This window comes from Sinocyclocheilus rhinocerous, unplaced genomic scaffold, assembly GCF_001515625.1.
Source record: "Sinocyclocheilus rhinocerous isolate Xijiao unplaced genomic scaffold, SAMN03320098_v1.1 scaffold1762, whole genome shotgun sequence".
NCBI lineage: Eukaryota > Metazoa > Chordata > Actinopteri > Cypriniformes > Cyprinidae > Sinocyclocheilus > Sinocyclocheilus rhinocerous.
Genome location: NW_015636932.1, coordinates 400,533 through 414,488, shown reverse-complemented (window position 1 = coordinate 414,488; position 13,956 = coordinate 400,533). Strand labels below are relative to the sequence as shown.

The window sequence follows — 13,956 nt, the reverse complement described above, 5'->3', positions numbered from 1 at the left end:
GCGTCATATGACCCCTTTAAAATAACAGCATTTATTTAAAATATAATTATTTTGTAAGATTATGAATGTCTTTACTGTCACTTTTGATTTTTTGATTCACAATTTAATGTAATCTTGCTGAATAAAAGTATTAATTTCTAAACAAAAAAGCACTGACCAAACTTTTGAATGGTAGTATAAATAAGTAAAAATGAAAATAAACCAAAATATTAATTTTTTAAAAATAAGTTATTTTAAGAAAATAGTCATACATCATCGCAATAAGCACAACACATCTGTAAAACACATGACATTTAAATATTTTTATTCATTTAAACATTTTTGTATTTAAAATATTATTAAACTAACATGATTTAATTAAACTAATATTAAATAGTTTAACATCTATACAGTTTTTAGCACATCATGTATTTGCAAATCCCTTTTTATTTTAGATGTGCTACCTGCCAAAGGGCTATATTGAGCACTCATTTTGCATTGCAGATTTGCATAGCATGTAGCAGCAACAGCGTATCTCTTTTCTTTTAACTACTGAATGCATAAATATTTTTGAAGGTTTGTCATGTGTTTAAACATGTACTTAAACTAGCCCAATATTTAATTGATTCTTGACTCTTCTGTTTGCCTGCAGATAATATTTGTGCCGATTCTTCTCCAAAGTAACCTGGAATGTTTTGAGCCTCTTCTCATTCCCATTCTCTCTCTGTACATGGGAGCTCTGGTGCGGTTCACTATCGTAGGACTGGGCTACTACTGTAACGTCCACGACATTATTCCTGAGTCAAGCAGCATCGAACAGGGGGTATGATTATCAAGAAGACTTTCACAGAATATTCATAAAGTTGCATCCTATACTCAGAGTACTTTTGTTCACTTCCAGGGCGACACCACTGTAAGGAAGATGCTAAGTTTCTGGTGGCCACTTGCCCTCATTTTGGCCACTCAGCGCATCAGCAGGCCCATTGTCAATCTGTTTGTCTCTCGGGACCTCAAAGGCAGCGCTGCATCAACCGAAGTGAGTACTGATGGGTGCTAATATGTTCTAGAGTCAACAGTAACACTCAGCAGCCTGTTCTAACAGAATTGTGTGTGTTTGCTAGGCGGTAGCAGTACTCACAGCAACATATCCGGTTGGTCACATGCCCTATGGCTGGTTAACAGAACTACGTGCCATGTATCCAGCATTCGATAAGGTAGGTGGTGGTTTTGACTAGGGCTGGGTTTGCAATTCGTGTCATAAAAACTTGATGGATTTATTCAAACATAAATTAAACATTGAAGAACAGTAAAATTGAGAATATGGAATATGTTATATGGGGCATATATTTAGCAAAAGGCCCCTCTCTACAGTTTATTTTTCTAGCTGACTAATGAGTTTATGGTCACCGAATATGTTTTTTCTGAGGTAAATGTGACGTTACGTGACATTGTTTACAAGACGTTATATTGACGTCTTTGCGCGGCTGAAACACTGATTGAGAGATTACATGAGACAGGATACAGATTGTAAAGTTGTACTCTTTCTTTTAACTTATCTTTGGATATTTAAGAATCGATATCGTTCCGTAAAAATGAGAATCGATTAATATTGAGATATCGATATTTTTTACCCAGCCCTAGTTTTGACTATGAATGTCACATTCATGTATTTTTCAGGCAAAAAAACTTCTAACTAATTCTTTTTGTCTTGTGATAGGATAGTTTAGAGTTGACAGGAAGCAAATTGGTTGAGAGGGAGAGGGGCGGGGAATCGGGAAAGGTCCTGGAGATGGGATTCGAACTCGGGACGCCCGTAGCGCAACAATGCTATATGTCGACGCAATGCCCACAAGGCTATCAGCGTTGACAAACTAATATAAAAATGTAGTTCCTATCCAACTTTTTACTGTATATTATTACCTTTTGTTATTTCGTAAGAGAATTATTTAAGACCTTAGTAACTTTTATTTGTTTGGTTTGTCCTGAGGCTTTGGAATGTTTTTTAGTCAACACCCGATGACTAGTTTCCACAATCAAATGCCTCGTCCTGTAGACCTGTAATTATGTACCATTCAAAGACCTACAACAGTCAGATTAACATGTGCCTGATTCAACATGTTTAGGTTTAGCCTCTTTTGATTAGAGACATAACCAGTATCAGCATTCTGTGTGGTATAGGTTTTAATTTTATGGTTGTGTTGGTGAGATTGGGGAAAACTTGCTTTGTCACATCTAAATGATGTTTTTGCCGTCACTAGCACTCAGTGTTCTTCTTGTAGACAAGAAAGATAACAACATGCTTTTCATTGTTGATGCACATAGTTGTATAGTGGGTGTGAAAACATCTTTCTTGATTTAGATGGATGGTGCCAGATGAGCATGTTTTATGTATGGATTGAATATATAACATTGTCGTTTCAAAAAGTGTTTTTCCACATAAGTTTTTTATTTTAACCTGTATCATTTGGAGGATAAATAAATAATAGTATTTGTACTTCTTTTGTTTTAACAGAATGACCCTACTAATAAGTTAGCCAGTGGTCTGACAGTCACCAAATCACATATCAAGAGGTTCACCCTTTGCTGTTTTCTCCTCTCCTTAACGGTAAGATCTATTAGTCTATATGCAGCCTTGGTGAGCATAAAAAAATTATTTCAAAGAGTTTCAAAAAATGTAAAGTGTCAGAAATTCTGCATATATAATTACTGAAGTATGCAGTATCATGGCATAGTTGTCACTGCTTAAAATCTAATGTCACCTACAGTGGGAAAAAATATATATATATATATTTATTTACCTGATTTACATGCATGTACCCAGAGGATATTTTCATAATGTTTTTAGTTTCATTTGGTATGTCAAGGCTGAGTCTGTTTAGATCAGCTGCTCAAGTTCCAACATAAAACATAGATCTTTGCCTGAACGTGAAAACGGTGTGCATTTTTCGCATGCCATACAATCAGTAAACACTGATTTCCGTTCCCACGTTGGTCAAAAACCAATTTTTTTCCGTTTACTTATCCTGCTCTGACCTTAAGGCGGTTTGTGTCTCAAAACACCACAAGGGTTATTGGAAAGCAGATGTTCGACATATGGTGAAGGTTTTACTTTATCACAAACAAAAAAAGTATCCATGTTGTAAACAGACAAAACATTCTCAGAAAAACAAACTATAGAGCTTGGTTTAATGGGTCACAGTTTTTGCTGTTTGTTTTTGATTTCCGTGACATGACTTGTAGGTGTGTCTTGTGTAATTATGGATTAGAGGATCGAATAAAATTGATATTAAGAAAAACATGTGGGTAGATCTTGCACACCCACTTTTCTGAATGGAGATGTAACACCTGTGCCACCAGTGGAGATGTCTCAAAACAGCCTGAAGATATTTGGCACCTTTCCTGATTCTAGTTTCATAATGACAGTGGAGAAAACAACAGATCAAATAATTTGGCAGAGAATCCATGGAACAATCAAAAGTAATTGCACAATTTTTTTTTATTTTATTCTATTTTATTTTGTTTTGTTTTGAAATGGAAGAAAAATACAAAAATGTTACTGCTTCAAGTGCACAGGTCTACAGGAATTCCTAGATTATTTTTTAATTGATATTCCCATAAAAGACAATAGCTTTAAAAAAAAAAAAAAAAAAAAAAACTGATATTAACTGCAAACTCATGATGCTGGTAGTTTGTTTTTATAGCCCAGGTTAAGCATGCATTGATGGGCTGGTCTGTGTCACATTACACATTTTATTGTTTTTGACAATGCAAAAACATCCACCCGCACATCCATCGTCAGTGTCCGTTCATTTGGATTTCAGTGTAAAAGTGTTTGTGACTAGAACTGTGGCATGAGTGAGCACTGAAGGTCAAAGCCAAGTGCACATTATATGACTCAAGCCCATGGCCTTTAACTTGGTCAGATGTGGAGGATCTTTCACTGTAAACAGGCATGCCAGGCCTTTGTCAGACTCTATTGTGCCAGAATAGAGGAATGCCCATAGGCAGGGCGTCAAGCAGGCTTAGTGTGAGACCATTGCATAATCTAGTCTTGCTGGAATGAGAAGAGTCTCATAATAAAGACACAGTCAAAACTGACTGGCACATCTAAGATTAAGAGTAATGAAGGAATTAAACTAAATGTACACTTAGACATAGCGATTATTTCAGTAATGGCACTACAATAAGGTTCACTTTGTTAACATTAGGTATACATTACTGTTCCAGAGTTTGAGGCTAATGTGTTTTTTGGATGCATTAAATTGATCAGAAGTGACAGTATTAACAGTGCTGTTACTTGGGCACCATATCAGCAAATTAAAATAATTTCTGAAGGATCACGGGACTTAAAACTGGAGTAATGGAAGCTGGATTAATTCAGCTTTGCCATGACAAGAATATGAAATTTTTAAAGAAATATTCAAATGATGTTTTTTACAATGATAAACTAAATGCAGCCTTGGTGAGCATAAGAGATTTCTTTCAAAAATCTTGCTGACCCCAAACTTTTCAGTGGCAGTGTATACATGTATATTTGGTGTAAACCTTTGACCCAAAACTGATAAATGCAGTAATTTGTGCACATACCTGTGTCTGTGTTTTCCAGATGTGTTTCATTGTATTCTGGACGCCTCATGTTTCTGAACGCATCCTGGTAGATGTCATTGGGGTGGATATGGCCTTCGCACAGCTCTGCATCATTCCACTGCGAGTCTTTTCCTTCTTCCCTGTGCCTGGTACCATAAAGTCTTTTCTTTAACCTTTTACTTGACTTTGTACTGCATATGACTTTATATGATTTACAGTGCATTACTGTATATCTATGTGACCTTGTGTCTGTGTTTTTCTATCAGTTACGGTTCGAGCTCATCTGACGGGCTGGTTAATGACGTTAAAGAGAACTTGTGTGCTGGCACCTAGTTCAGTTCTGCGCATCGCTGTGCTCATCACCAGCCTTCTGGTGCTGCCTTACATGGGGTTCGTATACAGAAGGAATATACAAACATGCTAAATGCATCTCATTGAAATATCTTCTGAATGTGCTTCTCTGCTCAATATGTGATTTGTGAAGTAATTAGCTCTCATACTGCCTCTGAATTTTTAGTGAGTCTAAAAATAAACCATTTCAAATCCCTGTCTGCATTTTGAGAATTAATTATGATTCCGCTCCTCAGCTAATGCAGACTGCTGCAGCAACTTTTAAAATAAGCTCAGAAAATTGTTATTTAAAGGAGTTTTTGGGTTTGTCTTTGGGCAGAGTGCATGGTGCCACACTGGGAGTGGGGTCTTTATTAGCAGGATTCATGGGGGAGTCCACCATGGTCGCAGTGGCTACCTGTTACGTATACCGAAAACAGGTGAGAAGCAATCAGACTGCAGAAGTCAATGGTTTCTGCAGAAATACTACAGCTTGTGTCCTATCTACCTTATTTTTCAATGTGAAATTAAGCTTTTTTCTGTGAATATGCGAGACTTCAGATTCATTAGGCTCTATAGATATAAGAATAAGTGCAGTAAACATAATGCTGTTAGCTGTTTATGTGTTTATGATTAAATTAAATTAAAGTAATATGATAACAAATCAGTTTGCAACATCAAGCAGCATAATGGACTGTTGTACAGATAAAATATCTGGAAGCAGATGGCACCCGGACACCTTACACATTCAAGTTAAAAATTCCAGTGATATTGTTATGTTTGTGTGTGCTATTCTCTTAAATCTAAAACAATTATTAAAACAGGTGTAACACTTTAGATTACACATTCGCTATTAACTAAGAGTTTTCCCTCAAATAAACTCCTAATTTGCTGCTAATTGATAGTAAGGTAGTTATTGTAGTAATTACAGTTAGGATCAAACAAAATGCTATTGTTATTTTTTATTTAGTACTGACCTGAATAAGATATTTCACGACGTTTACATATAGTCCACAAGAGAAAATAATAATACCCCATTCAAAAGTTTACAAATGCTTGATTCTTAATACTGTGTTGTTACCTGAATGATCCACAGCTGTGTTTTTTTTTTTTTCGTTTAGTGATAGTTGCTCACGAGTCCCTTGTTTGTCCTGAACAGTTAAACTGCCTGCTGTTTGTCAGAAAAATCCATCAGGTCCCACAAATTCTTTGGTTTTCCAGCATCTTTTGCATATCTGAACCCTTTCCAACAATGACTGTATAATTTTGAGATCCATATTTTCACACTGAGGACAACTGAGGGGACTCATAGCTATTATACAAAAGGTTCAAACAGTCGCTAATGCTCCAGAAGGTACAACAATACATTAAGAGCTGGGGATGAAAACTTTTGAACAAAATGAAGATGTGCACATTTTTCTTATTTGACCTACTGTAAATATCATGTTTTTTTTGTTTTTTTCTCATTTAGTACTGCCCTTCAGAAACTACAGAAGATACTTACATGTTTCCCAGAACACAAAATAAGTTCAATTTACCCTGATCTTCAAGTTCAAATTCAGGCTCTTAATTCAATGTGTTTCCTTCTGGAGCATCAAGGAGTGTTTGAACTTTTTATAATAGTTGCATGTAAGTCCCTCAGTTGTCCTCAGTGTGAAAAGATGGATCTCAAAATCATTCAGTCATTGTTGGAAAGGGTTCAAATATGCAAAAGATGCTGGAAAACTTTGTGGGAGTTGAAGGATTTTACTGAAGATAAGCGGGCAGTTTATCTGTTCAGGACTCATGAACAACTATCACAAAACCAGCTGTGGATCATCCAGGTAACAATACAGTATTAAGAATCAAGCATATGTAAACCACAGGGTCATTTTTATAAATTCAACTATTATTTTCTCTTGTGGACTACATGTAAACATCTTTTATGTGAAATATCTTATTCAGGTCAGTACTAAATAAAAAATGACATGCATTTTGTACGATCCCTCTTATTTTGGTCAAATAATTAACATTTTGCAGATTCAGCAAAGTGTATGTAAAATTTTGACCATAGCTGTATGTGTTTAGGTATTGGGTAGGGTATGTTGAATATGTTCATGCAGAATATGGCATTAATATGCTAGTAATATTCATGCTAATAAGCAACTAGTTAATAGTGAATAGTGCTCTCTAATCGAAAGTGTTACCAAAACATGCTTTTAGACTTTTAAAATCCTTATGTTTCGTATCTCTTCTGCAGTATTTATCAGTCTCACTGTCTGTTTTCAGAAGAGAACCCCAGAAGCAGAAATGGTTGTGGAGGACAACTCTTCCCCGATGAATGAAGTCGCCTCCAGGACAGAGTTAGATGTCACTGAAGAGGCTGAGAATGAGCAGGTGGAAACAGAAGATGAATGAATCAAGGCATGGAAAGAAAAACATAGGTGGAAGATACATGTTTTCCTTTCATTTGCAGATGAAGCGCAGTACAATGTCTTGGAATTTTGACGACAAGAAGCAACTAGTACTTTATCTTTTTTTTTTACATTTCTACAATCTCTCCATTACCCCAGTGGAATTGCCAGCTTGATTGATGCTTGTATGGGGTAGAATGAGCAGATTTGCATGTCTACATCAACTGCACTCCTGCACTTTTTGCACTGAGGCATATTTACACAGATGTCTTCCAAAGTTCTTGTTCTGCAGCCTGTGAAAATTTTTGCCAAAATAGACCATTACAATCAGAAAACAAATCCTTGCAGAAAGACTGCACCAAGAACAGGCTTAAAAAATGTGTTTTAATGACTGAACTATTATCTGAACTTTGACCCTGAGACATACCGTCCGTTTCCTCTTGCCCTGAGACGCACAATGAATAGTTACACTTTGAGTGTATTATAACTTGCTCAAGAGGGATTTATTTTACTGCTATGGGGCACATACTAGATTTGATTGTGTATGTCAGTTGATTTATTTTTGTATTCACTGCACACATTCAGGTTTTGTATACTTCGCAAATGTCACTATGGAGATATTTAGGTCTGAAGATCACTTCTATGTACAAAAGACTATTTATTTGAGCTTTTGGGAAAGCATGAACAGATCATTTCTGATCAGATCTGATCCAGTATTTTGTGCTGGGACCACATTATAGAATCCATTTTCTTTTTTTATTTTCCAGATCTTAGAAATTTACTGTAAGTTTCACTTTCAATATCCATTTTGTCAAATTATTAAATGGAATGCAGTTTTGAGGTACTGTTTTACTTTAGGTGCTCGTGTTACTCGGTGCTTGTGGTCTAACTGAATGACAGCTCATATGTCAGCACTTATGAATGCTTTATGCTTATTAAACAAACGTTGTGCTAAAGCTTTTTTTTTTTGCATTTCTCATGTTTTGTGCATATTAAAGTCAGAGCCTGAATAGAATAGTCATAGAACAGAATATTTTATTCATATTTCCTCAAATGGTCTTGTCTTCCAGTTCTTGATGAGTATTTTACATAACCAATACTGTATAACTTTCTATGTTTGGCAATAAAATTAATCCGCGTTAATCTGTCATATATACAAAAATTAAGATGAGCAGGAAAAAAAAAACATAAAAATAAAAGGTGCAAGTACTTGTTGATTCACTCCACAACAAGCCAAATATTAAGCTTTTTTGAACTCTTGTTGGCATCTATATCGCCAGCTGCCTGCTAACATGATTTATGCACGTTATTGTTGCTTTTAATGTCTGTTAAGAACATGTAAACATAAGTTATTCTGGCTTTTTTTAAGACTCTTTATGTGCTCCAAATTTTTTAAATTGACAATATTTTGTGTAGAGCCTCATTTAAATAGTTATAAAATCATAGAAAAAGGAAAACTTTTCAGTTTTATAAATAATGTTTAGAAAAATGGGCCGACATGTCTGACAGAATTTGTTTAAAAATGCTTCAATCAATGCTCATGGCTATTTTCTACATTTTCTTTTATATTTTGAAACAACGCAAATTTGAAGTATGTAACGAATTAACTTTAGTAAGTAGACCATTATCTCATTTCCCATACTATAGCCTACCCACAATACATTCTTTTGAATTAAAATTCTCTAAAATTATTGTGCTAAACTCTATTTTTTAACATTGACAATGTAAATCAACGCAATTTCCAACAGTGCATGACACAAAAAATAACAGGGTTAAAGTAAAAAGGCAGTAAGGTTTTTTTTCCCCCTTTCTGAACCAGTGTTAATCATCACAGCATTTCCTGACAGGCTGATGTTAGTTCTGTGATTCATTTAGGGGAAAAACCTGAGCACTTCTGCTTGCAATTTGATCTCGGTAAATTGCTGTAAATTCCCTTCACTGGATGACCAACAAATCATTATCAAAAAACAAACATCATGCCACTTCGTAGACCAGATTTGTTCTCTGAGGTCTCCGTTGTTAGGTCATCGTGATATCTTCTCTGTGCTGGTGTTGAACGCTCCTCCTGACAGGGACGTTGTAATGGCGATCGTCCTCTGTGACGATACACACGCAGGGCCACTCCTGCTTGTGGTCGTCTGGGTAATGTGTCACAAATTCCTCGGTGTCAGTCATGTACAGACGGAAGGCTTGAATGGTGTGCTTTAAGGCATAGCCCAGTAGAAACATCTCTACCTACAACAAACAAAGCAAACATACATTTAAATTGTATTTTAAAGCAGGAGCCTTCAAGAGCTGTAAGTCTGTCAGTGTCATCAATCATACTTGCCTGTTCTACCCCTCCACTGGAGCCGATCTGGCTCAGGTGATTGGCCAGGAGGGTTTGGGGGTTTTCGGATGTGTCGCGGGCAAAAAGAAGCCAGCAGAACACAGGCACTTCTTGATCTGCCGTCATGTTGTGATGAAGCTCAACAGCTTTGGCCAGCATTAGAAACTTTAGTGCTTCCAGAAGACCATACTCCTCTTCTCCGCCTTGAAACACACACTCACACAAATTGTGCTTCTCCTCGGAGCTCTCACAGGCTGCTGCTGCCTGCCACTGAATAAAAAGCAAATAAAGATAGAAATTATCATGATATTTTATCTAATTAAACTGAAAAGAACCTGAATTTTACTTTTTGTGATTGACCAATAAGAATATGCAGTAATACACTATATACTATTGTTCATTTTCATTTATTTACTATTAAATTGATATTTTATATTATTGCCTGCCCGATGCAACCAAGTGATTTCTGAAATCTGCATGTATTACTAAATCAATAATGAATCATAAATCAATTTGTCTTGACTGGTGCTTCCTTTTTTCCTGGTGCTTCCGATGGCCAGGCCAGATGGTGACTTGATTTTGGTGAACGAAAGGGTCTGTTTCAATCATGAAATGCATTTTAGGAACAAAATATTCATTTTGTGAAAGTAATATGTGATTGCATGCATTTCATTTATGAATACAATATGAAATGGTATGTTACAAAATGCACAAAAACTATTCTTGGGCAAAATACATGTGTGAGACAGACCCTTTTTTTTTTTTTTTTTTACACGAAATTAGGTGTGCCTAAAAATATACAAACTAAAAATGTTACAATTGTCAGATGTTAACTCACAATGGTGAGCAAAATAAAGTCAGAATTGTAAGATAAAAGGTTACAATTACTTTTTTTTTTATTCCATGATAGAATCTGGCTTCTATAATTAAGTTTAATATATTCAAAAATAAAAGCATTTATTTGAAATATTACCTTTTTTTGCTACTATATTAGTGCTGAGCAACGATTAATTGTGATTAATCGCATCCAAAATAAAAGTTCTTGTGTACATAAAATGTGTGTGTACTATATTTATTATGTATATATATAAACACACACATGCATGCATATATTTAAGAAAAATGTTTATATATTAAATATATAAATTATATGAATATAAATACAGTATATACATGTAAATATTTTCAAAATATATAATGTATGTGTGTGTCTTTATATATACATAATAATTATACACAGTACACACACATATATTATATAAATAAAAACTTTTATTTTGGATGTGATTAATCGCGATTAATCGTTGCCAGGCACTTACTGTTACTTCTGAATAATTTAATAGATTAATTTTCTTAATTTAAAAAAAAATCTTACTTAAACTATTTTATGTCTGAATAAGATAAATGTAATGCACAGCAGAAAAAAAAGAGATTCACCTTCTTCTTAAGGAGATCCAAATAACATTTTAGTCTCTCCACAGAACTTTCCTTCTCACTTCCTAACTTGCATTCTGGAGGAAACATCCATCCACCAATCAAATGGTCCTGGGCTTCAATCTTCTCTGGTAACTGTGAGAATAACCAGCAGCTGTTAATCTGAGCTAGAAAACATCACATACATTAGCTATGTTTACACATACCCAAATAATCGGATTGATGGCTCAATCAGAACAAAAATAGTATATGTAAACACCTCAACTGATCTGAATGAACTGAAACGGGTGGTGTAGAAATAATCTGATCCACAGGCAAAAATCAAGAATATAAATGTCTGAATCTTTTAATTTCAAAAATATTTTAAAAAAAATACAGTACCTGTGCCATGATGTGTATGTTTACAGACGTTTTGCATCATACAAATGTGTTTATTTATGTTTCAAGTCTTGTGAACTGGTCAAGTGGATGAAATTGAATATTTACTAAATATTTGTTAAAAAGCTCTTCTGACACATATGTCAGCTTTTTTTTTTTTTTAGCTGTGTCAAGGCAAAAGCTTTAATTATTCTCACGTTTGCTCTGGTGGCATTATCACAGTGGCCTTCTACAGGGTATATACAGGAATCATGGCAACATAATTCAGAAGGGGGGAACGAAGCACAAGGGAATTAATTGAGTGACTAACCAATGCAACCCAAGAAACAAGAATTATACCAATAAACAAAACAACTGAAAAAACTTATTGAGGAGGGAAAATAAAGCTCTCCGAGCTAACGGGCAATGAGTTCACGCAGTATATTCAAAAGATGTATTTGTAACATCAACTCTTATAACTGTCTGCAAACCATAGCTCTTTTGTGGAACACTTCTCATGACAAACACCTGACTGATCAGACAGTCCACCTGTGATTACGGAGTGCTTGATTTGATGCAGACTTGACAGAGTGTCAGTACTGCACCTGATCGTGTCTGAATGATCATGGCAGAAGTACAAGGTGTCAGGTTCTCAGAGACTTGGGTTAAGTATAGAATCCTAAAAAATAACCCCTACTTAATAAGAATAACACACTGAAGTGTAGTAAAATATATATATAATATATATATATAGGCTTTATAGACAGATAAGTTGAGAGTGACTCTTGAAGGACCAGCACCACATCCTCTTGTACCACTGTTTGAAGAATTTGTCTTCCAGAATCTGGCAGTAAGTCTTGGGAGTTCATTTTTGGTCCATCTCGAGATTTTATCTGTAGAAGATAACCTGCGTAATAACTATGCACACCTGAATATAAGGCGTTTTTCACTTCCAGCCTTCATGAACAATAATATATAGATTATAAGTGATTAAATAAAAGATTAATAGTGGTTAAGATTGATGTTGTTTGGAATTGGTAAAATGTGCTTGGAAAAAAATATAAACAGAATATCATAATAATTATGCATGCACTGTATTTTTCCACTTCTGCTGTCGTGGTAATGCAATAAATGTTGTGATTGGTTGTCAAGGCAGCCAATCAGAACTTAGCAGCCTCGTCTCTGATTGGCTGGAATTATGGCATATTGTAACCCTGGGTTGTGTTGAGCAAGCGAGCTGTTGGCATTTAGAGAGCACCGAGGGCAGGCGTCAAGGGAGCAAGCTAGTGAAACGTTGCACGCGCAAAAGAGAAGGTCTGCACACACTTATTTTAAATGCAAAATTGATTTCTGTGTGCTCGAAATACGTTTTTCTTTGCGAAACGAACATTTTCTCCACAAAACTCAGATCGCGCGCGTGCAAAATGCACTTTTGTGCGCTCAAAATATGATCTTTCGCGTGCAGAATTGTGGCAGAGATCTAAGCCTATATAAGATGTGCTCCCTTTACACAGTGCGCGCGCGATCGCGAAATCGAAAGTGAACTACGACCGCAAGCGCTCATTCAAAGGGGATTGAAATACCCCACATATTGATAGCGGCGCCCTGATGCGCGAAAAATTATATACAGTATTAGAATGTTTGCGGAAGCGGACACCGAAATCGCGGGAGCGGATGGGAGCGTGCGGTAATGGCAAAGAGTATAGAAGACCAAGAGGCGAAACGCTGATGCTTTTTGGGTAACAGCCACTAGGTGGCGCTTCAGTAGCGCGGCCGCCATTTTGGGGTGAAAATTCCAACTGGACAACAGCACAGATATACAGAAATAGACAGAATAACAACGAAAGAGAGGTCAAAGTGGAATAAAAGAACGCAATGTTGGGCAATCCACTGCAAAAACTATCAGTGTGACAGTAAAAATATTGCCTTTCATCATTTTCCCAAAGACCCTGACAGGTAATTATTCACAAAAGTGTAAAATATTGTGTGTTTTGAAGTGGGGACATAGCACTAGCGCTAGTAGTTTTTAGTCTAGTAGTAAACTTAAATCCTTGTAGGAACTGCAGGTCCTAGTCATAGAAACCATAATAATGATTTATATGACCAAGTAATGAGCTTATGCAACTTTACACATTTACAAAAACTTACTATATTATTATTTACTGTTACTCCACTAGATCTGAAATATATATTGTACGTTTTAATCCCCTGGAATACACTACAAACATGATGATCTAGATTAGAACATGATGCATTGCTGTGTCTCTGTCATAATTAAATAATTAAACAATTTTGGAGAAAGTGGCTGTTTTTTTGTTTGTTTGTTTGTTTACAGTCTTCCTTTAACAGACATTAATATAAGACAATACTGCAAAAACAGTTTACTGTCAAGCTGTTGTATTCCTATTATATATTTATTGTCCAACATTCCTAATTTTTCTGTCATTAATTTAATTTCATATGTTGGTATTAATTCAGTGTTAATAATGCTAACACCTGAACTTAAAATATTTTCAACCGAAACTGACATGGTTTCTAGAGAGCAAA

General features: G+C 35.5%; 2 protein-coding genes across 5 annotated transcripts in view; one reads left to right on the top strand and one right to left on the bottom strand.

The window, feature by feature from the left end:
* Positions 1-8,245, top strand: part of LOC107748303 (progressive ankylosis protein homolog B-like) — a 23,649-nt gene extending 15,404 nt beyond the window's left edge. Inside the window, exons 5-12 of one of the 3 annotated variants that reach the window (XM_016563048.1) lie at positions 632-802; positions 881-1,015; positions 1,101-1,193; positions 2,492-2,584; positions 4,586-4,715; positions 4,833-4,956; positions 5,237-5,336; positions 7,168-8,245. In XM_016563048.1, coding sequence (XP_016418534.1) covers positions 632-802; positions 881-1,015; positions 1,101-1,193; positions 2,492-2,584; positions 4,586-4,715; positions 4,833-4,956; positions 5,237-5,336; positions 7,168-7,293 — 972 coding nt within the window. In that variant the 3' untranslated portion in view covers positions 7,294-8,245. Of the gene's footprint in view, positions 1-631; positions 803-880; positions 1,016-1,100; positions 1,194-2,491; positions 2,585-4,585; positions 4,726-4,832; positions 4,957-5,236; positions 5,337-7,164 lie in introns of those variants that run through there. The other 2 variants (XM_016563047.1, XR_001640918.1) reach the window with 2 other exon arrangements.
* A 74-nt stretch (positions 8,246-8,319) lies between these two features.
* Positions 8,320-13,956, bottom strand: part of LOC107748302 (fibrous sheath CABYR-binding protein) — a 15,562-nt gene continuing 9,925 nt past the window's right edge. For both annotated transcript variants that reach the window (XM_016563045.1, XM_016563046.1), the window contains exons 9-11: positions 11,056-11,187; positions 9,619-9,888; positions 8,320-9,524 (exon numbers count right to left, since the gene is read on the bottom strand). In XM_016563045.1, the coding sequence (XP_016418531.1) occupies positions 9,309-9,524; positions 9,619-9,888; positions 11,056-11,187 (618 nt within the window). In that variant the 3' untranslated portion in view covers positions 8,320-9,308. The remainder of the gene's footprint in view (positions 9,525-9,618; positions 9,889-11,055; positions 11,188-13,956) is intronic.